Consider the following 22284-nt stretch of genomic DNA (forward strand, 5'->3'; position numbering starts at 1 on the left):
GTTATATTCTAACAGCAGGCCTACAAACGTCGAGCCAAAGTACGCAGAATGATGAAGATAGATATGGACGCAGACATGGCACGCAACCACAAATGGCAAATTGAAGTAAGGGCTAGCTTGTTGCTCTGATTTTGGGGAACAAAGCCAAGGCTGGAGCTAGGAAATGACATGCATATGATCATGGCATTCCACTAAAGGAGAAAATATTGCTTCTGGGCCTCTGGCTGTCCCGGTCAGTCTTCTGAGTACTACCTAAATGAACCACAGTCCCTGGCTGATAACTACCTTATTGCCGCTGGCACATGAGTAAAAGTGTCTTGATGGATATGAATTGCAAAAGTGAATGTGAATATCGCCCATTCGCTGCATTATCTCATTCATTATCCTAACTTGGCTTTCCTCCTTGGCTCTCCTGTCTTAGTGGCAGGATTGCACGCTGGGGTGATATAATATATCACATCTCGGCAGGTACGTTGACTCCATTTATCATCTCGTGATTTGATTTTTTGCTACAACGGTAATCAAGTACCGTGGCTATCGACAGTGGCCGCATCATTATCAGAAGGAAGACCGGACGTCCCAGGAATCTGATACTTGTTGTTACGACTTAGGATCTGCTTAACAACATCCTGGCCAGGGAAGTCCATGGCAACAATGCCAAAACAGCTGCCCCGTTCATCCCTCAGATATTGACCTAGATGTTTGTTCATTCCAACTTTAGGAGCATTTCTAGCAGCAAAGTTAATGGGGATCACACCAAAACTAGCTGTAGTGTGCGTGATGCGCAGCTTGGTGGAGGAGGCCAAGGGAGCTTCGCTAAGATGGGATTTGATATCGTCCCATTTCGAGTCCATAGAAGTGGTACTAGCAGAAAATCTGCGGCTGTAGCTAGACACAGTATCTGTGTTCCAGGGAAGACCATAACCAGGCGGAGTAGTCTCGAAATCCTGCAGAATGAGGACCCTGCCGCGAAGCTCACCAAGAGTAGGTACGGCAGTAATGCCATTGGTGCCTACAGGATAGATACGCTGGGAAATACGTTTACCAAGATTGGATTGAGAATCGAAGTATTTGGAAAAGTATTTGGAAAAGTATTTGGAAAAGGCCTTCAAATCGCTAAGTGTGCTCCTTTGGATGCGTAGAATGATGGCTTCGCGAGGGTGTTTGTCTAGAAAGTCAAATATCGTCCTCAAGACACCCCCAAAACTGAAACCAGTATTAAAGAGTCCATGGTACACCATGATATCAAAGTTGTCAGACTTGCAGGTAATATCGATGTATCTGATGCCACCAGTAAGTTGCTGGGATAGGTGCACGTTTTGAGTCCGCATCTGTTGAATCTTGAGGTCGTATGTCATGGAATTGTGAGTGCCAGGAATGGACAGGCTCGAAACAAGGGTGTTATCGGCAATGGTGTCCATCCAGTCGGCGTATTGGCCGGCGTTGACATCAAAGGACCATGGGTCATCGATACCCTTGTGCTTTATGGCATGACTGAAGGTCAGACAAGCTAGTGTCGTGAAGAATGAGAGGCGCATATTGACAATGAAGCTATCCAAGTATTGGCGTGGGGAGGCGCATAGGTCGGAGCAGCTAAAAGACTGGAAGGGAATGGAGCATCAGGGTAGACTGGTTGGTAGATGAGAGTACACATGCAGAGTCTTAGAGAGCGGGTATGATGTAGTATTAAATAGCTAGGCCGCCGTGACTGTATTTTGGCAATACCACCCTGCCGAGATCTAAACTCTAGCCACAGCCATGGTGACGGCCTAGTGATATTATCGAAAAGTCCACATCAGCTGAGCTAGGACCAGCGCCAAGAAGCTCCCACATGCCGTTCACTATCCTGGAAGTGGAAATGGAGAAGAGCTTGACGTTGCGATACTTCGAGTAACCCAACAGCCATAGATAGGAATTACACATCGTGGGTCCCACCGCCTTTGCTTATTGCATGGCACACCTAAGCCTCCTGTCAGTCCGAACGCTCTGACCAAGTGTGATCTCGCTGCTAGCCATGTTGAAGTCGAGGAGTAGTCGGAGATACTCAGCTGTAGTTAGACAAGCGCATGTGGTGGCTTTGGTGAAGGAGCGTCCGTCACTAGCCGCCTACCTATCTCCATGCGCTTTACCTTGATGCAGGAAAGCCTGGTTCTAGCGGCTTTGCTACATAGGCCTGCTGAATCTTTTGCTTTTTACTTGAACTAGCCCTTGGCACAGGATGCCTGTCACATGGATAGAGCTCGACTACTTGGTTCTATAGATACTTGTTGTCGAATAAATGAATGTGGCGAAAGCTTGTCTAGCCAACTTTATGCCTTCACATGCCGCCGAGGTAGGCCAATCAGCTCCCCCATACGCATACATATTTGAGGACAGAGATGTCGAAATACTCGCATTCATGCATGCATACACAGCACATCTGCGCTGTGGCTAAAGCAGACACACGGGCCACAAAAAACAACACATGATAGTGCCTTGACGAGCGCTACAAGTATCTAGCTTTTTACAGATTGCAGATTGCAGATAGCCATCTCTTAAAACTAGTAATAAGTTCACTGTCATCACTGTGATTCGGATGCTTCCCATTATTTTCACATTAGATCGGCCCAATCATAGCACCGGGGCATGCAGCTTTGATGTACTCGGGCGCGGCTAAAGAAGCTCATATCTAGACACCTTGAGGGTGGAAATACCATCATGCGCCTGATCTAGCAGCCCGTTACGCCTGATTCTTGTGTTTTCTTGCGGCTATGTCTCTCGCATGATGTTCCCTCTCTTGATAGTTTCCATGTGCTCCTACTGCCATGCCTTTGAAGATGGTACAATGGTTCCTTTATTCGTCAACCCAGAAATAAGAGATTTTTCACCATTTCCCGGCATTACTGCACAAAACTCTGGGTTGAAAGACAGAGGTATTCAATGGAAATGAGTTAGCTGTTGTGGACATACACCAGCCAGCATTATGGCTGCTTGGTCATACAAACGGAATGCGGGATCTTTGTTATTTGTAAAGCCATATGAGAAGTTCGTCACATTACAACACTTACTATTGCACGGATATCGCTATCTTGTGATCAACTAAACGGGATCTCTAGCTGCTTGCTGCCCACTCCTTGAGTAGCATCTCGACTTCAAACCCGGATCTCTACATTTGGCGGCAGGCTGAGTTTTTGCTAGGGCTTTATAGGAGGACAAGGTTTTTCTTGAAATTAGCTTGCCCCAAGTGTAGTTAAATTCAGCAGGCGCATTCAGAGGAAGGTCATGGAAAGGAGGTTGAGCTATGACAGAATCGGTGAAACCCCATGGGCAAACCATCAGCCCCTTGAAGAGCTGACAATCCTTTCCCCTTGTTTCCCGAACGATCAACATTGATAGATTTATTCGATGATTCTAGAATGCCGCAACATTTGGCCGAGCCGCAGGTGATTAACTCAACGGCAACGAAATAGAACTACTAGCTAGATTGCCATCTTGCTAACTAGGACAGTATCTACTCGGCAGTCCCTTCCAGTCAACTGCCTTCTATAGGCTTCTGCTTTGCCTCAAGTAATGGAAAACTGCACTGGCCTTGCCTTTTTTTGCCCTTTCCATTTTCTACACAATAAACCGGTGCTAACCCGAGATCTTAGAATTGAAGCGCTACACCTTGGTGTGCCTTAGATGGTGCAGGGGAGGCGAATGTGTCGAAAGACTTGTCCACTTGACCTGAAATTAGCCTTGAACCCAGCTATTCCAAAATGGCGAACCTGTAGCCCGGGTCTCTAGGAGTTTAGGAGCCTTAAATTCTTGTTGCATCTGAACAGCTACTTCCGTTTCATCTCCACGCATGAATAACCAATAAAGAAAAAGGCAGATTGTGGTCATAACAGACGCTTGAGCCACTCTACACAGCCCATATAGGGGCAGCTGCGGACTGAAGAAAATGCGTACAACGTGCGGGATAAGCGAGCGACGCAGAGAGGTGGGCGACGCACTTTTATCAACCTTCTGAATTAACTTTGGAATAGAAACTAATAATCTATATGATGAACTAAAATTAATCACGATATTCTCTGTTGACCAGATTGCCTCCTGAGAGGCCCTTGCACTGTGTCCGGTATTTCTGCAAATACTACACGGCCGAACCTCCCCTACAGTAAAAGGCCCTTCTCTCGATATCCTAAGTTGTCGTACCCTTTCCTGTAGTAAGACCATTTCATGCATAATAGCAGTTGTTGTAGGAGCTGCTTTTATGATTTCTAATACTTTCTTGCAGATACTCCGAATGCTATTGTAACAGTAGATATTAGGAGGACGTACTGAATGTCCTGTGAAGAAGAGGAAAAAAGAATAAGTGATTATTGAAGTTTTTCTGTATCTATCCAAGTCAAGTCTGAATCGCGGATCTCGGCCGGTTTATATATCTATCACTACCATGTTCTAGATCAAGCACAAGAGCCTTAGAAGAAGACCCTTGATGTCGGACACTAACCCTAAAGCTGGGACTAACCGGATCAGGGTCAGCAATCTTGGTAACCCTGACTAGCAGTGTGTGTATTCAGGGTTTTTGCAGTCCAAGGTGTCGTCATCTCTATAGGAGGCGTCGGAGTCCATAGCTGCACATCAAGCTTTGAGATGACATTTTCTAGGTCAAATAGAGTAAGCCCAGCTCCTCTAAAACCTCCCTTGATATTGCTTTCTGTAATAGCAGCTTAGTGGGCAGTGTGAAAGGTAGGAAAGAACTCGGTCTTACAAATGTGGGTTACAGAGTATCTGATCAGATACTCTATCTATTGACTGTAGTTATACCTTTTTCAGTGGCCTAAAGCACCCTGCATCAAGAGGTGATAGTGACTGTTCGTTCGTTTACGAGCCGCAACTAGTTACGATTAATAGTCGGATCTTCACATTTAGCTCTCTAATATTCATACCTTCGAAATAGATGTGTCTTTAGCTCTGGTTGTCGCTTACTGAAGTTATGAGCGCAGTGCTTGCTGGCACATGGCACTTCACAAGTAGCGCACAGAGAGTTTACGATATCTTCCACATGTGATGGTTGTGAGGGAAATCTTCGCGAACCCAGGTCAAGAATAAATTTGACCAATATCTGCTCATCCTGAATAGGTGGTGACTGTGATTTCGGGACAGAATAATATTGCGATTGGATGCTGCTTTTATGGCGACATAGTCTAGGCTCAGGGATATTTTACACCTTTTCAGTGCACTGAGCACTTGATTTTGGGTTATTTTGAAGGGCCTGGAGGACAAGAAGGGTCCTGGGCTCAGTTGAAGATTGTGAAATTATTAGTGGCTGTAAAATAGATGCGAACTGACTTGTACAGCCATCTATGCCAATATAAATCCAGGCAAGCAGTGGCTTAAGAGCAGTGTCTACGACAGACTTCGATCGCAAGAGATTGACGTCCCAAGGCCCCGATATATATCTCCCGTCAACAGCTGAATCGCAATTAACTTCAATAGAACCTAGTATGCTACACTGGTTAGCTAATTAAAGGTATCAAGTGACCATATGTACCGAGAGGTGAATGCCGTCATGAGTTACACCGAGTGGCCGTGTGGCAGGGTTTGACGTATGTAGGGAGTTAAGAATACCCTGTTTTAACAACGCCAGAAAGTAGCTTCTTGTTCCATATCCTAAGCATCCAGTAGAATATCCCAGTCAAAGACCGGCCACCAAAGTGCCATCTTGCATACTAATGATTGAGACACTGTGATTGTCGGTGGGAATGTTAGCTTGATCTGGCTGGTCAAAGCTATACAAAGCTCTACGAGCTTTAGGCGAGGGGTAGTAACAACAGGTTACTTCTCAAAATTCGACCCATCCCTCCTCGACGGATACATCGTAAATATGACGTGATACTTGATGGAAGAGCTCCATAGATTGATAGCTTTAGATACGGGTGCAGGTATTGGATTGAACATGATTGCATATTTTGCAAAAAAGAAATGAAGCTTGGCGCTAGGAGATGATACAAGCATAGCCTTTGGATTCAACCTCGGCACAGCTTCTAATTCTTGATACATGGTTACTCTCGGTAGTATTGCGAGTGCCTATCAAATTGACCAACAACACATCCTTAACCTGGCCGTCATTCCGACGGCTTGCTTCTTCTAGCTGTACAATTCTCGTTGGTTCGTCTTTCCACGCCTACGATGACCATACCTGCTAAAATAATTCCAATCATGAAGTCAGTCGTGTCAAGGTTGTATACATTCAACTCCACGATGCCATATTTGGCAATTATGTTCCGCACAACCGTAAACCAGGCTCGGATCACCTCTAGATCTTTGCATTTGGCTCTTCGGTAGTCATCTATCTGAAAACGATGCGTCTTCAGGTCTGGTTGCCGCTTGACAAAGTTGGAAGCCCAGCCCTTGCCACCAGGAAGTGTGTCACGATCGGCGAGCAGTTTCTAGGCCATATCTTCCACATCGTGAAGGCAGGGAGGAAACAGTCGCGAATCCAGATCGAAGACGTATTGAACAATTGCCTGTTCCTGAAGATCTGTTGATTTTCAAGATTTGCGTGTGTAGTCGTGTTTGAGACTCCGCAGATCGTAGCAGCACGATACGCCTTTAATTGGGTGTAATTTTAAAGTGCTTGAAGGGCAAGAACAGCATTAGCTTCGTAAGTTGACTATGCCATGCTCTATGGTTGAGGGATAAAGATCAAAGGAAGAGAATTCGGATGAATTGACCGGGTGTTAGTTTTGACCGCACGCTTATTACGCAAGTCATGTAGTGTATTAACATAAGAAACGCTACGTTTTATCTTCGTCTAGCTTGCGTTTTCTATCTGAGCGCATGCCTTTTACTCTCTACATCCTTTCTCTGGTGGTGTCTTTGCGTGCTGATGCCCCATTAGATGACAAAATCCTATACCAATGAAGGCCTGTTGATGTCGTTGTGGGTATCTTCCTTGCTACAGAATATCTTGAGTGCCACACGGTATAATATTGACAGTCTTTACCGATCCGCAGAGCTGGCTCCATCGTCACTAGCTGTACTAGGCGAGTCAACCTGATCGACCACGTTTGCATCAGGGTGGTCATCAGGAGCACCGGGGATGTTAGGAGACTGGAATTTGTCATTAAGATTCAAGATCTGTTGAACAAGATACTGGCCGGGAAAGTCCATAACGATAATACCATAACAGTGGCCCTTATTCGCGAGATATTCACCAAGAAGCTTGTTCATCCCAGAGCTAGGGCTATGCCTAGCAGCAATATTAATAGGGTAGACACCAGAACCAGCGGAAGTGTAGGTGATGCGTAGCTGATTGGATTCAGCTGAGGGAGCCTCACTAAGGTGGGACTTAACATTAGCCCAAATTGACTTTAAACGTTCAGAACCAATCGTCACCCTCGTGCTGTAGCTAGACACAGCATCCGATTTCCAGGGAAGACCATAACGGCCAGGGGGACTTGTCTTGAAGTCCTGTAGGATGAAGATCTTGCCGCGAATCTTGCCAAGAGTAGGAGCCGCAGTAATTTTATCAGTATCCGGGGAGTAGATACGACTGATTGCAGACCTGTAATAGTCAGAATCCATGAATTCTTGGAAGGATTTCAGAAAAGGGATGGGATCGGTGAATGACCCGGCCTTGATGCGGAGGATGATAGTTTCCCGGGAATGTTCAGTTAAGAATTTATTCAGAGTGCCTAAAAGTGCCGAAAGAGTGTAGGTAGTTTCAATTCTTCTTTGGAAGACTTTGATTCCAGACTTGAGAGCCTGGCAGGAGATGTCGATATATCTTATGCCACCCTCGAGTTGTTGCTCTAGACTTTCGCTCTGGGTCTTCGCTAAGAAGGACTTAAAGCCATCTGTCACAGACCTATGAGTGCCGGGAATAGATAGACTCGATAGCGGAGTATCATCCGCAATGTTGGACATCCAGTCGGCGTTCTGGCCGGCGCCAACATCAAAGGACCAGTAGTCATCGACACTTCGAAGTGTGGCAGCTTGGCTGAAGGCTAAAAAAGCTAGGATCGTGAAGAGAGAGAAATACATGTCAACAATTGGATCAATCAAATACCCATTATTTCTGACAAGCCCAAATACCGGCCAGATGTGAAAAAGAAAACAGAAGGGAGTGTTGTTGAAAGGAGATTGATGGAGAATAAAAAAAAATGAAGCTTTCAATAGTGGGTGTGATGTTTTATTAACGGTTGGATCATAGGTAGACTCACATTGTCAAAATCTAAAGTCCGAGTTCGTAGCCACAGTTGCAGCTGTTTTTGAGTAACCTTGCATTGGCCTACATAGGGCTTGATCGTAGGCCCCTATAGCAAATTACAATTGTTGAGAGTGGTATAAGAGAACAACTCAGAGTTTAGAGAGCTTCACGGCCTTATAGGTATACCATTGATGTAGACTAACTACACCATTCTTATTACTTGTAAAGTAAGGGCTTTTCATCCTTCTGGCCTGTGGAACCCTTGTTGGCGGTAGTCCGATGCATGCCAAGCCATCAAAAGTTAATTAGGGACATTAGCGTTAGTGAGCATTCCAGGGGTACTAATTACTGCAGAAAACCCATGATCATGCTGCTAAAGTCTGTTCGTGGTAACTTAACACCCTACATCCAGTGGGTGTATTTCATTTATCGATTGGCCTTCTTGTGCTAGCGTAGATATGTGATTGTCACACATGTAGCTTTGGTCTTCAGCATGTGCGAGACTTGGCGTATCCTGATTATGAGAAGTTTGTGCCCATAACTCGGCTAATGATACCCTGCCTATGCCATGCCCCTGCTCACACTAGGACTACGGCCGGAACAGCCTGGCTCACAGACCAAGTAAGCCATGTGCGAAAATGCTACTTTGAGTGCTGTGGGTCAAGATGGCTCTTAAATCGCATAAATTATCTGGTCTAGAGGAGCAGATCGTTGTTGAATATATCATCGACCTGAGGATTCACCTTCGCGCTTCGTAGTGTGGAAGAAACGGCCAACTGACGGCTCGCCCGCCGACCGCGACGCGTCACCAATCATGAAGCGCTGGGCTTCTAACTTCATCAAGCGACAACCAGAGCTCAAGACGTGTCTTGATCGTAGATATGACTACGAGAGGGCTCAATGCGAGGATTTAGTCTTTATCCACGATTGGTTTAGGCTTGTGGAAAACACAATTGCGAAGTATGGCATCAACCTAGCTGATACCTATAACTTTGATTAGACTGGCTTTACCATGGGCGTTAGTGCAAGTGGAATGGATGTCACGGGCATGAAAAGGCGAAATCCGTGCAGCCTGGAAACCGGTGGTGGGTTACTGGCATTCAGGGGGTCAATGCCGAAGGCCGGGCGATCGCAGCGTTTATCTCGGTTGCGGACCAATATTATCTTTCCAGTTGGTACCAAGGACGCAGGCTTCTGGCAGATTTGGCTGTTGCGGCAACTCGCAATGGGTGGACCAACAATGGGACATACCTTAAGTGACTTGATCACTTTGATTGGCACACAAAGACCCGATCCAGTAGTCGCTATCACACTCTGATCTTCAACAGGCGCGAAAGCAACCACTCGGTTAGCTTCGAGAAAAATTGCAAGTGTTAGTGTTACTGGCTAGTTGTAGATAAGGCGTACAAGCAAGTTCGAAAATGTTCAACATTCTGCAGCGAACTCATGTGAGTAGGGTATATAGCCTGTGTTGTGGAGAATCTGCCTTCCGTCGGATTAACACTGGGTAAACATGTGTATAAATACTCCAGCCGGGTTGTGCATAACTGGTGAAGGAACTTAAACCTTTAATCAACCAATAGAAAATCAAGACACTTCACAACAGCTTGCATGATAGGGCTATCTTGTGAGGCATTTCTGTGGGCCCGTTTGGCCCCCACTTGTACGCACAGACCTAGCAACAATAATAACAAAATCGCCAAGCTGTGTGTGCCATCTTATTCATCTCGCCTGCTCTAGCCTAGTGACGGCGGCTACTTTAGACCACTGAACAAGGCATCTGGTGGAGAAATCGAGCAGCTGATTAGGTGCTGGATAATCCATGCGTGCAAGATTTGCTTCTCTGCACCACTTTATGCCGCCCGTAAAGCCACCATGATGGAAAGGAATATTGAGGGAGGATTTAGAGGAGCCAGGCTTGCTCCTTTAGATCTAGAAAATTTCATCTCTAAGCTTGATGTGCAGCTACGGACCCCGACACCACTCGAGGAGGAGGGGAGCCTTCCTAACCCTTGGTTTGCCAAGACGCCATAGACGGCGCTTGAGGCCACTTGTGACTCAGAATATCTGGAAAAACAGACCAGGCACGTCAAAGTATCTCTTCAGCGTTGAGTCTTGAGGGACTCAAGTCAATTTCTAGTTGGATGAAAGCGATAATACATCAGATGACGTGACTCAGGTCTGAGAACTAGATACTTCGACAGTCGAACGATTACAAACATGCGTCGTAGCCAAGTATCTGCTCACTCTTTTTATACTTTCAAGAGAGAAATCGCAATAAAAACACAAAACATCATCTAATGAACCCATGTTATTCGCTATACTTTCTCCCAGATGTATGAATTACTACCTGAAATCTTCCTGCATTATAACTAGGCTTGCCGCAGACAACACAGAGATGAATCTATGGTCGCACGCACTGGCCTTCCCCAACGACCACTTCTCGATGATTCGACCGCTACCTACACATCCTCATGTATTTGATCCATTTCTTGATTTCCATCCTCTACTGCCATTACCCATCTTCTCCATAGTCGGGCTCGTGTTGCCCCCAGGCGCAGACTTTACATCTCGTTCGCCTATTCAAAGTCTTTGACTAGGTGGTGAGTTGATATTAGGCTACATGGATGATAAACAGTGGGATCACTTGACCATATACATCAATCGCTTGAGTGGCGGTAATCCATGCCCGGTTTTCAGTCTGCACTGGCTTCGGCTGTCCACACTTATCTATGCCTGTGACGACGGTTCTGTCTTAGCTTACACCCATTATAAAAATAAGTCCCATCGACGTTGCAGGAATCGTCTAACCACGTGCTCTACTTCACAATTGTGTTGCCCACGAGTGTACCCCTGCTATAGATAATGGCTGGATCTTCACGCTTGGCTCACTAATAGTCATATTTGTAGAAAACCGTGTCTTGAGGCCTAGTTGTCGCCTGGAAAGGTTTGAAGCCTAACCTGTGCCACCTGGCGGCATGTGATGGTCAGCCAGCAATTGGTCAGCCTGTAGATTCGTAAAGACCATCAGTCCTATACCACGTGGCACGCAAGATCTTCTGCAGCAAGAGAGAAACCCACGACGACATACATAGGCCTAAGCCGGCATAGAACGTTGCTATTTAATTTGGCATCAGCACGTAAAGCTACTGCTAGGAAAAGGATTTAGAGAATAAAAGGGATGTGACAAGATAGAAAATGCGTGCTAGATGGAGATAAAACTCGGGATTTCTTGGTTTGAAAAGTGCATCTTCAGCATACGAAGTAGCCAAGTATGCGTCGCACTTTTTCCTCCTACATCCAACTTTTGACTTGATCAATCCATTCTTCAACCACGAAATATGTCAATCATAATTATTAAACCTAGAACCTTTGTTACTCTTCAAGCCCTTCAGAATGATCCAAAGCCAAGCATCCGAAGCCCTGCAAACCTCCATAGAGTCTCCGGGCATCAGCTACATGGCTGGCGGAAGGGAATTCATTAGGGACATGATTGGATCCCCTAATCTCGTCGGCTATCTAATTTTGAGAAATTGATCATTATTCAGTTCATCCTAGACCTAGATTTGCGATGATTGCCTCCCGGATGTGTCGTGTAAAAGCAAGGGGCTGGCTTCATCGTCCTCAACTGTAGCAGGCGAGTCAACCTCATCACTATTAACTGTGCCATGAGCAGCCTCATCGGCCATGCTTGTATCAGCACCGTCGTGAGGAACACCGGGGATGTCAAGAGACAAATACTTATCATTAAGCTTCAAGATCTGCTGAACAAGATACTGGCCAGGGAAGTCCATAACGATAATACCAAAACAGTCGCCGTCATTGTTGCTGAGATATTCTCCAAGAAGTTTGTTCATTCCAGAACGGGGACTATTCCTAGCAGCAAGATTGATAGGGTAAACACCATAACTAGCAGTAGTGTAGGTGATGCGTAGCTTATTGGACTCAGTCAAGGGGGCCTCGCTAAAGTGAGATTGAGCACCAGCCCAAATTGATTTCAAGGAAAATGTACTCAGGGTCATCGTATTGCTGTAGCTAGACACAGTATCCGAGTTCCAGGGAAGGCCATATAGGCCAGGGGGACTGGTCTCGAAGTCCTGCAGAATGAAAATCTTGCCGCGAACTTCGCCAAGGGTAGGAGCCGATGTAATTCCAGCAGTGCCTTTGCGGTAGAGGCGGCGGACTGTATCCCGATTCAAGCGAGTATGCATGAAGAACTTGAAGGAGTCTTTAATCTCCTCAGGTCGAATGAGTGTTTGCATGCGGATGATGACCGTTTCACGGGGGTGTTCATCCAGGAATTCATTTATCGTGCCAAAAACTTTGAAAAGGTTGTAGCTAGTTAGACATTTTGCATGGAAGACTTCAAGTCCGTGTTTATAATAGTCGCACGTGATATCGATATATCTAATGCCACCATTGAGTTGTTGAACTAGATCTTCATTTTGGGTCCTCAGTACTGAATATTTAAAATCGTGTGTCAAAGACCTGTGAGTGCCAGGCATAGATAGACTCGACAGCAGAGTACCATCCGCAAGGTTGGACATCCAGTCGGCGTTCTGGCCGGCGCCGACATCAAAGGACCAGTAGTCATCAATGCCTTGGAAGCTGGCAGCTTGGCTGAAGGCCAGGAAGGCTAGGGTCGTGAAGAGAGAGAAGTACATGCCAACAATGGGATCAACCGAATATCCACTATAGCAGACAAGCACAAAGATCGGCTGGATATGAAAAAGAAAGAAGAAAAAGAGTAATAGTGAGATGAGATTGATAGGGTATCAAGACGTTTGAACTCTTTAACACTGGGCATGATGTCGTATTAAAAGCCAGATCGTTAGGGGACCCCAGCCCAGTAGACTCATCTAACATTCTCATTATCTAAAGCCCGAGAGTAGCCACAGTTGCAGCTTACAATGTTTTTCAGTGAGCCGCATAGGCTTCTGTAGAGTTTGATCATGCACCCCTGTATAAAACTGCATTTCCTAGGAGTGGCATAAGAGAATGACTGGGCCTTTGGAGGTCTTGAACGCCCTGTAGACATAACATCGATATATGGACTCCATTACAATTCTTGTTGTTATGAAGGGCTTTCAATCCTTCTGTCTTCTAGAACTGTTGCCAGGCACACCCATGATCCTTGCGAAATTATCAAGCTGTAATTAGAGGCAATAAGCACTAGTAAGCACTGCAGGGGCGCTGATTACCTTATAGAATCTATGACCATGCTGCTAAAGTCCATAGCTGATAACGAACCACCCCAGCTGCAGTGGATATATTTCACTTGTTATTTGCTCTTTTCTTGATGGCGTAGGTATTGCATGATTGTCACACGATGGCGATACAATTACTGCACTCTATACATCTCTATACATTAATCTCTCCGATTGCCTAGGTATCCTGTATACCATAAGATACGAAGATCAGAATACAAGGCACATAGTAGGGCAAATCCATGACTAAGAAGCAAGGATTCCGTACATGGCTTCTTGTCCAGCGATTTCTTGTGTCTTATCTGTTTCGTTTGCAACTGTGATAAACGGTCGGATCGCTTGAACATCTACATTCATGGCTAACTGACTGCAATCCATTCCCGATTTTCACGCTGCACTAGTTTTGGCTGTCCACTCCTATCTAAGGCTGTGAGGACCATTCCGTCCTGAATTAAACTCATCATAAAACAAGTCTCGTCGACATCGCAGAAATTAACAAGCCACATGTAACAGGAGATATTAGCAGGACATACTGAATGTCCTGTGAAGAAGAGGAAGAAGGAATAAGTGGTTATTGAAGTTGTTCTGTATCTATGTAACTCTAGTCCGAGGGGCGGATCTCAGCCGGTTTACATTTCCATCACTACCATGTTCTAGATCAAGCACATGGGCTTTGGAAACAGACCCTTGATGTCTGATACTAACCCTAACGCTTGGGCGAAATGGATCAGGGTTAGAAATCCTGGTAACCCTGACTTAAGTTGCTGACAACATCCCATGCTTGACAATTGTGTTGGCCACAAGTATAAACCAGTCATAGATAATGCCTCAACTTTCGCACTTGACTCTGTAGTGGTAATTGTGTGATGAGGCCTATTTGTCGCCTAACAAAGCTTGAAGCTTAACGTGCGCCACCTGGCGTCATGTCATGGTCAGCCAGCAATTGGTCAGCCCTTACTTATACACCACACGGGCGGGAGGAAATCATAGGAAATCTAGATACAGCGTGAACTGAATAAGGACCAATTTCTCAAAATTAGATAGCCGACGAGATTATGGGATCCAATCATGTCCCTAATGAGTTCCTTCTGCCAGCGATGTAGCTAATGCCCGGAGATTCTATGGAAGTTGATAGCTCTTGGGACGCTTGGCTTTAGACCATTCTGAAGGGCTTGATAAGCAAGGCAAGCAAAGTCTTAGATTCAGTATTTATGATTGACATATTTCATAGTTGAGGAATAGATTGATTAAGTGAAAAGTTGGATGTAGGGGGAAGAAGTGCGAGACATACTTGGCTACTTCGTACGCTTGTGACGGAACTAAGGAATCATGAGTTTTATCTTCGTCTAGCTTACAGTTTCTATCTTGTCACATCCGATTTACTCTCTAAATCCCTTCCCAAGCAATAGCACCGCGTGCTTATGCCCCATTAAACAGGAACGTTCTCTACCGATTTAGGCCTATTTATGTCGTCGTGGGTTTCTCTCTTGCTGCAGAAGATCTTGAATGCCACGTGGTATAGAATTGGCGGTCTTTACGAATCCACAGGGCTGGCTTCATCGTCTCTAACTGAAGCATACGAGTCAACCTCTTCACCATCAACTGTGCCATGAGCAGCCTCATCGGCCATGCTTGTATCAGCACCGTCGTGAGGAACACCGGGGATGTCAAGAGACAAATGCTTATCATTAAGCTTCAAGATCTGCTGAACGAGATACTGGCCAGGGAAGTCCATGACAATAATACCAAAACAGTCGCCCTCATTATTGCTGAGATATTCTCCAAGAAGTTTGTTCATTCCAGAACGAGGACTATTCCTAGCAGCAAGATTAATAGGGTTGACACCAGAACTGGCGGTAGTGTAGGTGATGTGTAGCTTATTTGATTCCATCAAGGGAGCCTCTCTAAGGTGAGATTGAGCACTAGCCCAAACTGACTTCAAAAATAAAGTACTGACGGTCATCCCCTTGCTGTAGCTAGAGACGGTATCCGAGTTCCAGGGAAGACCATAACGGCCAGGAGGACTAGTCTTGAAGTCCTGCAGGATGAAGATCTTGCCGCGAATTTCACCAAGAGTAGGTACTGTTGTAATTTCATGAACATTTCGGGAGTAGACACGACGTATGTCATCCTTGTAGTAGGTAGAAGTCATAAAATCTTCAAAGCGTTTGTTAATGAACTTGGGGTGAGTGTCCGTTTGGATGCGGAGGATGATAGTTTCACGGGGGTGTCTATCCAGAAATTGATTAACAGTGCGCAAAAGTCTCCCAAGACTGTAGCTAGTTCTATATGCGGCATGGTAGACCATGAGTCCATAGCTATCATAGTTGCATGAGATGTCGATATATCTTATACCGCCTTCAAGTTGTTGGACTAGATCATCACTTTGGGTCCTTATTATTGGAGATTCAAATGTGCTCGACGCGGACCCGTGAGTGCCGGGGATTGATAGACTCGACAGTGGAGTATCATCCGCAAGGTTAGACATCCAGTCGGCGTTCTGGCCGGCGCCGACATCAAAGGACCAGTAGTCATCAACGCCTTGGAAGCTGGCAGCTTGGCTGAAGGCCAGGAAGGCTAGGGTCGTAAAGAGAGAGAAGTACATATCAACAATGGGATCAATCGAATATCCACTATAGCAGACAAGGACAAATGTCAGCTGGATGCGAAAAGGAAAAATAGAAAACAGTCATAGTGAATTGAGAGTGATAGGGTACCAAGACATTTGAACTCTAGTCTTTAACAGTGGGCATGATGTTGTATTAATAGTTTGATCATAGGTGGACTCACCTCACATTGTCAACATCTAAGGTCCGAGTGTAGCCACGGTTCCAGCTTACAATGTTTTCAAGTAAGCCACATAGGCTCCTGTAGAGTTTGATCATAGACCGCCTATGTCAAATTACATTTCTTGTGAGTGGCTTAAGAGAATGACTGAGCCTTTGGATATCTTGAAGGCCCCGTAGGCATAACACTGCTGTATAAACGGCATCACCGTTCTTGTTCTTTATAAAGGGATTTCATTCCTTCCGGTCTGTAGAAGCTTTACTGGCCACAAACTGTGATGCTAGCCAAGTTATCAAAAGCTAATTCGGGGCAATAAGCACTAGTAAGCATACCAGGGGTGCTCATTGCTGCATAAAATATGTGACGATGCTGCTAAAGTCCGTTGCTGGTAATGAACCACCCTAGCTCCAGTGGGTAAATTTCATTTGTCATTTGCTTTTTTTGATGGCATCGGTTTTGCGTGATTCTTACACAGATAGCTCTGGTCTCTACCCTGTGCTATGCTATGTGTATCCTAATAATAAAAAGTTTGTACTCATAACCCACGGTAGAGTGGAAACGAGCAACAAGGTAACTTGGGAGCAATTGCGCTTCGCTCGCCAAAACTCTATAGTGAATCTTGCAGAGGGTTAATTTCTGTCCGGTAACCAGTCCGGCGTCGTTTGATCTCTGTGATTCCCGTAGACGTTAAATATATTCAAGTTCAAGTTCAATGTACTCATAACTCCAGTAACTGATATCCTGCCTGCGCCTCCGCTCAAGCTAGGACGACTGCCCGAACAGCCTGGAACACAGACCAAATAAGCAGAACATACGAAAATGCGAAGATGCTGCTTTGAGTGCTGTAGGACGAGATTGTGCTTGTCTAGCCTGGCTCTAGACGGTCATCTCGTCTGTTGAGGAGCTAATATTTCACTTGTTCTCTCCACGACTTTCCACTATCCTTGTTATCTGATCGCGGCCGGGTCTAGATAGTTGGGCCGGCGGACTTTTGGCAGGCCTTCACGCTTCCGGTGATTTTGTGCAGCTACCATTAGCTCAGAGTTACAGTGAGAGTTGGAGCATATTTCTGGACATTCAATCTGCAGCAAACAATGAGCTTTTAGAGACATTTCTAGCAATAAATATTAGGAGGACGTACTGAATGTCCTGTGAAGAAGAGGAAGAAGGAATAAGTGATTATTCAAGTTGTTCTGTGTCTCTCTAAATCTAGTCCGAGGAGAGGAACTCAGCCGGGTTCTATATTGTAGGGTTTAGGGTCCAGGGTCACATGACAATCTGACCCTGACCCCGCTCTGAGATAGACTTACCAAGCACCAGCTTCGGAAGTCTGTCACAGAGTTTGCTTCCTTCTTCATCAAGCTCTGAGAATCATAAGAATCGACATACATTTCTAGGATTGCTATACTTACGAGACTCACGTATCTATATGCATCAACGTGAGTGATTATGTAGAATAGATCTTAAATGTCGAATCAGTTGATTTAGTAAGGGGATAACTTCTACACTACGTCCTTGGACTTCACCCCTTATATATTGCTCATGAGGATTCATGGGATCTAGAGTATCGGCTAGATCCATCTCTGCGAGAGCAGTGTCATTACACCACTAAAAGTGCAAAGCCTTTGAATCGACAAATATCGGGCAGGGGTCAATATTTTTTCACGCAGTCGGAGGGATATCATTGAGCGAGCAGCATCCTTCTTGCTCTTTCCACCATTCTTCATACTCTGTACGGAGCCGGTTTCTCCCCCATCTCCGCGGTCCGGCTAGGCCTACATGGCCTGGGACCCACAGCACTTGTACATACTTCTCTCCCTGGTCTCTCGCCCTTCTGGAGGCTCAGGATCCGTTTCGTGTTCTGAATGACGTCCTGAGAAGAACGCTTTTTTTTTCTATTTCTATTGTTATTATCGTGAACACCTTTTCATGGAGCCCGCTTCGACATCTCCTTCCTATCCTGCAAACGTTTCCTCCTCCCACCCCTTCTCTCTTCCCCTTCCGTTCCCCCTCATCTTCGCCCTCTTCGTCCCCTTCTTCGTTGCTGCCCTTCCTGTCTCGGGGTTGGTTGTGTCATGCTAGGCTGCCCTTGTTGTGATCGCTCCGCTGTAGTCTGCCGTAGCAGTGACCTGCCTCTCCGCATCTTCTCTGTCTATTGTATTGTATTGTATTATTTTACGTCTACCTACCAATTATTTCGCGGTAATACGACGGCATATTCCGGACAGGAGCCGTTGGCTGATGTCAGCTTCCCGTGACTCCTCCTGGGCGGTCAGCAATTGCAGGTTTGCTTGGATTTCGAGCGCCTCCTATGACTTTTTAGGGTCCGGCGCTTGGGCCAGGATGGCTCTCTGTCCAGCATTGCCCTAGGGCGTGCCTGCGGGGTTCCAGGTATTTTTGGTCTGCGACGACCGCGTGTAATCTAGTCTAAAAGGCCGCCGGCTTTCAGCACGGGGGGTAGGCCCCGGCAGAGTACAGCGGTTTTGTCCTTCCGTATGCATGGCTGCTGCCGCATCATTTTTAATATTTTTCCCGTTCTGCTGGTGGTTGGTAGCAGAGCTCCCTCCACACCTTCTCACGGAGCCCTCCTCGACATCTCCTTCCTGTCCTGCGAACGTTTCCTCCTCCTATCTCTTCTCTCTTCCCCTTCCATTCTCCCTCAACTTCGCCCTCCTCGTCCCCTTCTTCGTTGTTGCCCTTGCTGTCGTGGAGTTGGTTGTGTCATCCTAGGCTGCCCTTGTTGTGGTCGCTCCCCTGTAGTCTGCGGTGGCAGTGACCTGCCTCTACGCGTTTCTTGAGGGGGGGTTGCCTCTGTGGTGTCCAGACAGCTCAGCTCGGGCTCGGGTTGTTGTTTCTCTTTAAGGAGCATCAGGTTGCGGCGAAGCACGTTGGCGACATAACTTGTCGCTTTCGTGTTTTTAAGGAGCTTGTCCGCGAACCTTTGGCTCCATGGTCTGGGTAGTGCCTTGCAGGTCCACCAGTGTCCTCGTTCCTTGGCTTGGTTGCAGGCTCTGCATCCAAGTGGGCAGTTGTGTCCCCATCGCTCGTGGTATCTGTCGAAGTCTCCATCGCCAGTTCTAGCCGCGAGGATGTGGCCCAGCTCTATTCTAGTCAGCCCTTTGTAGCGGGAGTTGCGGAAGGGGGGTTCAGTGGAGACGCCGGTTCCAAGCGGACGGTATCCTTTTTGTTCTTTCCACCACCCTTCGTAGTCGAGACGTAGCTGGTCTCTTCTCCATCTCCGTGCTCCTGCAAGGCTGAAGCGGTGTTCCGTTACCAGTCCCTGGCTTCCTAACTTGGCCTGGGTATCGGCTAGCTCATTGCCTTTGATGCCCATGTGTCCTGGGACCCATAGCACTCGGGCGAGCCTTCCGGGTGTCTTGTCTGCCCAGGCTTCTTCTCTGTCGGCACCGGTAAATTAAGATATAATGTCCGATAAAGGCATAGTTTCCCAACATACGACCATAGCCTGTGGAAAATACGGGGTCCCGTCTGCTCCCCCTTAGTCAAGCCACAGAGCGCCGAACCAGTAGTATGGTGGGTGACCACATGCGAATCCTCGGTGTTGTATGTCACAATACCTTTTGCTCCCACGTACTTTTTTGGAGTGCTTTACAATTCGTGTTACCTCCTGGTTTACCCAACATACGACCATCAACTCTCCCTCCTACAACCCTCGGGGGGGTACCTTTGAGGTCTGGCACCTCCCCTTTTTTCAGGCTTCTGGTGGAAAACGTTTATGACACCGATAACCGTTTTTTCATTCTTTATTATTTTATGGCAAATGAGCTGTGATGCCTTGAGGCCGCACTTACCCAACCTTGAGGTTAACCTCGTCGTCGATCCACCCCCTTTTCCACGACACCTTTTTCGCGATCGTCAACACCTCATCGCCGCAACACCAATCCACCTCAAGGAACACACCATCACACACTCAGGACTAAACTTTGAGAGTTCACACAGTCCAAATTATTTCCTATGTTTTTTCCTTTTGTTTTTGTTCTTTCTTGCGGTCCCGTCTGACGACGGACTGGTGACTTTCGGGTCAGGTCACCAGAAAGGGGACTGCCTCGAGGTCACATCCACACCAAACAGGCAGCGCATCGAAGAAGCGGAAGGACTAACCATGAGCCCCGGATGCTCACACAGTCTGGATTTTAGACAAAATTTATGGAAAGGGCTTCCCAGGCTGCACTGGAATCTGCTGTCCTGACTTCGTGATCTTCACGATTTCCAGGCACTGCAGAATTTTCAGAGGATCGAATGATTGTGGGGAAGTTGGGACAGACTCCCCTCTTCTGGGTTTAGGGTTGGTCTGGGGTTTACCGGTGGGGTAGGGGAAGGGAGGGAAAATACGGGAAGCCCTCTTCCCTGCCTTTTTCCTCTCTTCTCCTTACAGGGATGGAGTCAGCAGGGGAATGTCCTGTGGAGGCCCCTATGGGTACGGCAAAGCCGTGACCCGGGACCACACAGACATGGGCGGAAGGGGTACAGAAAAACAGGCGCCAGAAAATACGGTCCTCGAAAGAGCTCCGGACTCCCAAAGTGGGGCCGCAGATAGTCCCTAGAGTATAAACTGAATTTCATCATCATCATCATCATCATCATCAACATACGACCATAGCTTGTAGAAAGCACGGGATCCCGTCCGCTCTCCCCTAGTTAACCTACAAAGCGCTGGACTAGTATTATGGTGGGTGACCACATGAGAATCCCCAGTGTTGTATGTCAGCACCCGTATCTTTTTGCTTCGTCCAGCTAGAAGGCATGGTCTATTAGAAGCACCAGACCTCATAGCCCTTCAAAACTCCGGACTGATATGGCAGTAGGTGGCCATGTCATGATCGTAGACCAGTCTTGACAGCGAAGTACCATCCGCAAGGTTGGACATCCAGTCAGCATTCTGGACCCTGAACATGTGGAAGAGCAAGGATGACAGGAGACGCGTCCAAGTGCTCTGGGTCCCAGGACATGTAGGCCTGGAGGGAAACGAACAAGCCGACGCACAAGCCAAACTTGGATGCCTCGGATCCAACCTTGAGCCCCGCGCCAGTCTGGCAGGGGCACAAAGATGGAGGAGAAACCAACTGCGTGAGGAGTATGAGAAATGGTGGAAGGAGCAGGAAGGATATCGCCCACTTGACGGTATCCCATGCAACCCCCCATTCCGCGTGCCGGGCTATAAAGGCCTGGACAGAACAGAACTGGGGCACATCCTGGCTGCCAGGACAGGACATGGAGACTTTGACCAGTACCACGACCATTTCAACCACAAGTGCCCACACAAGTGCACTCACTGCAACCAGCCCAAAGAACGAGGGCACATGTGGACGTGCAGGACTTTGCCAAGGCCTTGGAGCCAAAGGTTTACGGACAAGCTACTGAAAAACACAAAAGCAACAAAGTACATTGCTAGCGTGCTACATCGGAACCTGAAGCACCTACAGCGGAGGTGAACAAAGCAACCCGCACACACATACAGCACAGCTACACGCAGTGAGGACGAGAGGAGGAGAAGGAGGAGACAGGGGATCGAAAGGGGCGGCGAAGCAAGGAAGAGAGGGAGGAAAGCGAGAGAAGGGGTCAAAAAAGGAAAAAAAAAAAAAAAAATGAAAAAGAAGACAAGAGCAGAAGGAGATGTCGAAAGGACCCCGAAGAGATTCGGAAGGACCCTTTCTCCAGAGGCCCATGGTCTATTGTTGAAAATGCGACAACCACTTCGCCAAACAGAGGACAAAACCGACGTACCCTGCCAAGGCATACACCCGAAGCAGATAGCCGTTGGCCTTTTAGACTAGACTATTATATAGGTAGGGCGCCGCAAGCCAAAACACCAGGTAACCAACCCTGGAAACACAACCACCCAACCAGCAGGGAAGCCCTTGGGCAACGTCTAACTGAGAAGACTCCTGGCCGCATGGCCGGACCCTAAAAAGTCATAGGATTATTCCAATGAAGACGAGTACCTGCAACTGCTGACTGCCCGGAAGAGGGGTCGGAAGACGACATCTTCTAACTCCCCTTCCGTCCAGAACATGCCGTCGTATTTCTGCGAAATAACAGTAAGGTAGACGTTAAATAGAACAAACAAACAAACAAAAAACAAACCAGTCAGCA

At 46.9% G+C, this 22284-nt stretch overlaps 4 protein-coding genes across 4 annotated transcripts, besides 3 other annotated features; all 4 read right to left on the minus strand.

Moving 5' to 3' along the window:
* Positions 1-521: 521 nt before the first annotated feature.
* On the minus strand, positions 522-1538 carry HOO65_080130 (1-phosphatidylinositol phosphodiesterase; the record flags this gene model as incomplete). Its single annotated transcript, XM_071001459.1, has 1 exon — positions 522-1538. The coding sequence occupies one exon, from the start codon at positions 1536-1538 to the stop codon at positions 522-524; it is 1017 nt and encodes a 338-aa protein (XP_070856361.1).
* Positions 1539-6966: 5428 nt separating this feature from the next.
* Positions 6967-8010, minus strand: HOO65_080131 (1-phosphatidylinositol phosphodiesterase; the record flags this gene model as incomplete). The annotated part of the gene is made up of 1 exon (XM_071001460.1): positions 6967-8010. The coding sequence occupies one exon, from the start codon at positions 8008-8010 to the stop codon at positions 6967-6969; it is 1044 nt and encodes a 347-aa protein (XP_070856362.1).
* A 3726-nt stretch (positions 8011-11736) lies between these two features.
* Positions 11737-12840, minus strand: HOO65_080132 (1-phosphatidylinositol phosphodiesterase; the record flags this gene model as incomplete). Its single annotated transcript, XM_071001461.1, has 1 exon — positions 11737-12840. One exon carries the CDS (start codon positions 12838-12840, stop codon positions 11737-11739), a length of 1104 nt encoding a protein of 367 aa, XP_070856363.1.
* Positions 12841-14917: 2077 nt separating this feature from the next.
* HOO65_080133 (1-phosphatidylinositol phosphodiesterase) lies at positions 14918-15988 on the minus strand (the record flags this gene model as incomplete). Its single annotated transcript, XM_071001462.1, has 1 exon — positions 14918-15988. One exon carries the CDS (start codon positions 15986-15988, stop codon positions 14918-14920), a length of 1071 nt encoding a protein of 356 aa, XP_070856364.1.
* A 2841-nt stretch (positions 15989-18829) lies between these two features.
* Positions 18830-19568: a sequence feature (Protein overlapping with rRNA (HOO65_080134, KAL2885184.1) was converted to a misc_feature.).
* A 59-nt stretch (positions 19569-19627) lies between these two features.
* Positions 19628-19764: a sequence feature (Protein overlapping with rRNA (HOO65_080134, KAL2885184.1) was converted to a misc_feature.).
* Positions 19765-19816: 52 nt separating this feature from the next.
* Positions 19817-19822: a sequence feature (Protein overlapping with rRNA (HOO65_080134, KAL2885184.1) was converted to a misc_feature.).
* Positions 19823-22284: the final 2462 nt, after the last annotated feature.

This window comes from Ceratocystis lukuohia, assembly GCF_044167205.1.
Source record: "Ceratocystis lukuohia strain C4212 chromosome Unknown Supercontig8_pilon, whole genome shotgun sequence".
NCBI lineage: Eukaryota > Fungi > Ascomycota > Sordariomycetes > Microascales > Ceratocystidaceae > Ceratocystis > Ceratocystis lukuohia.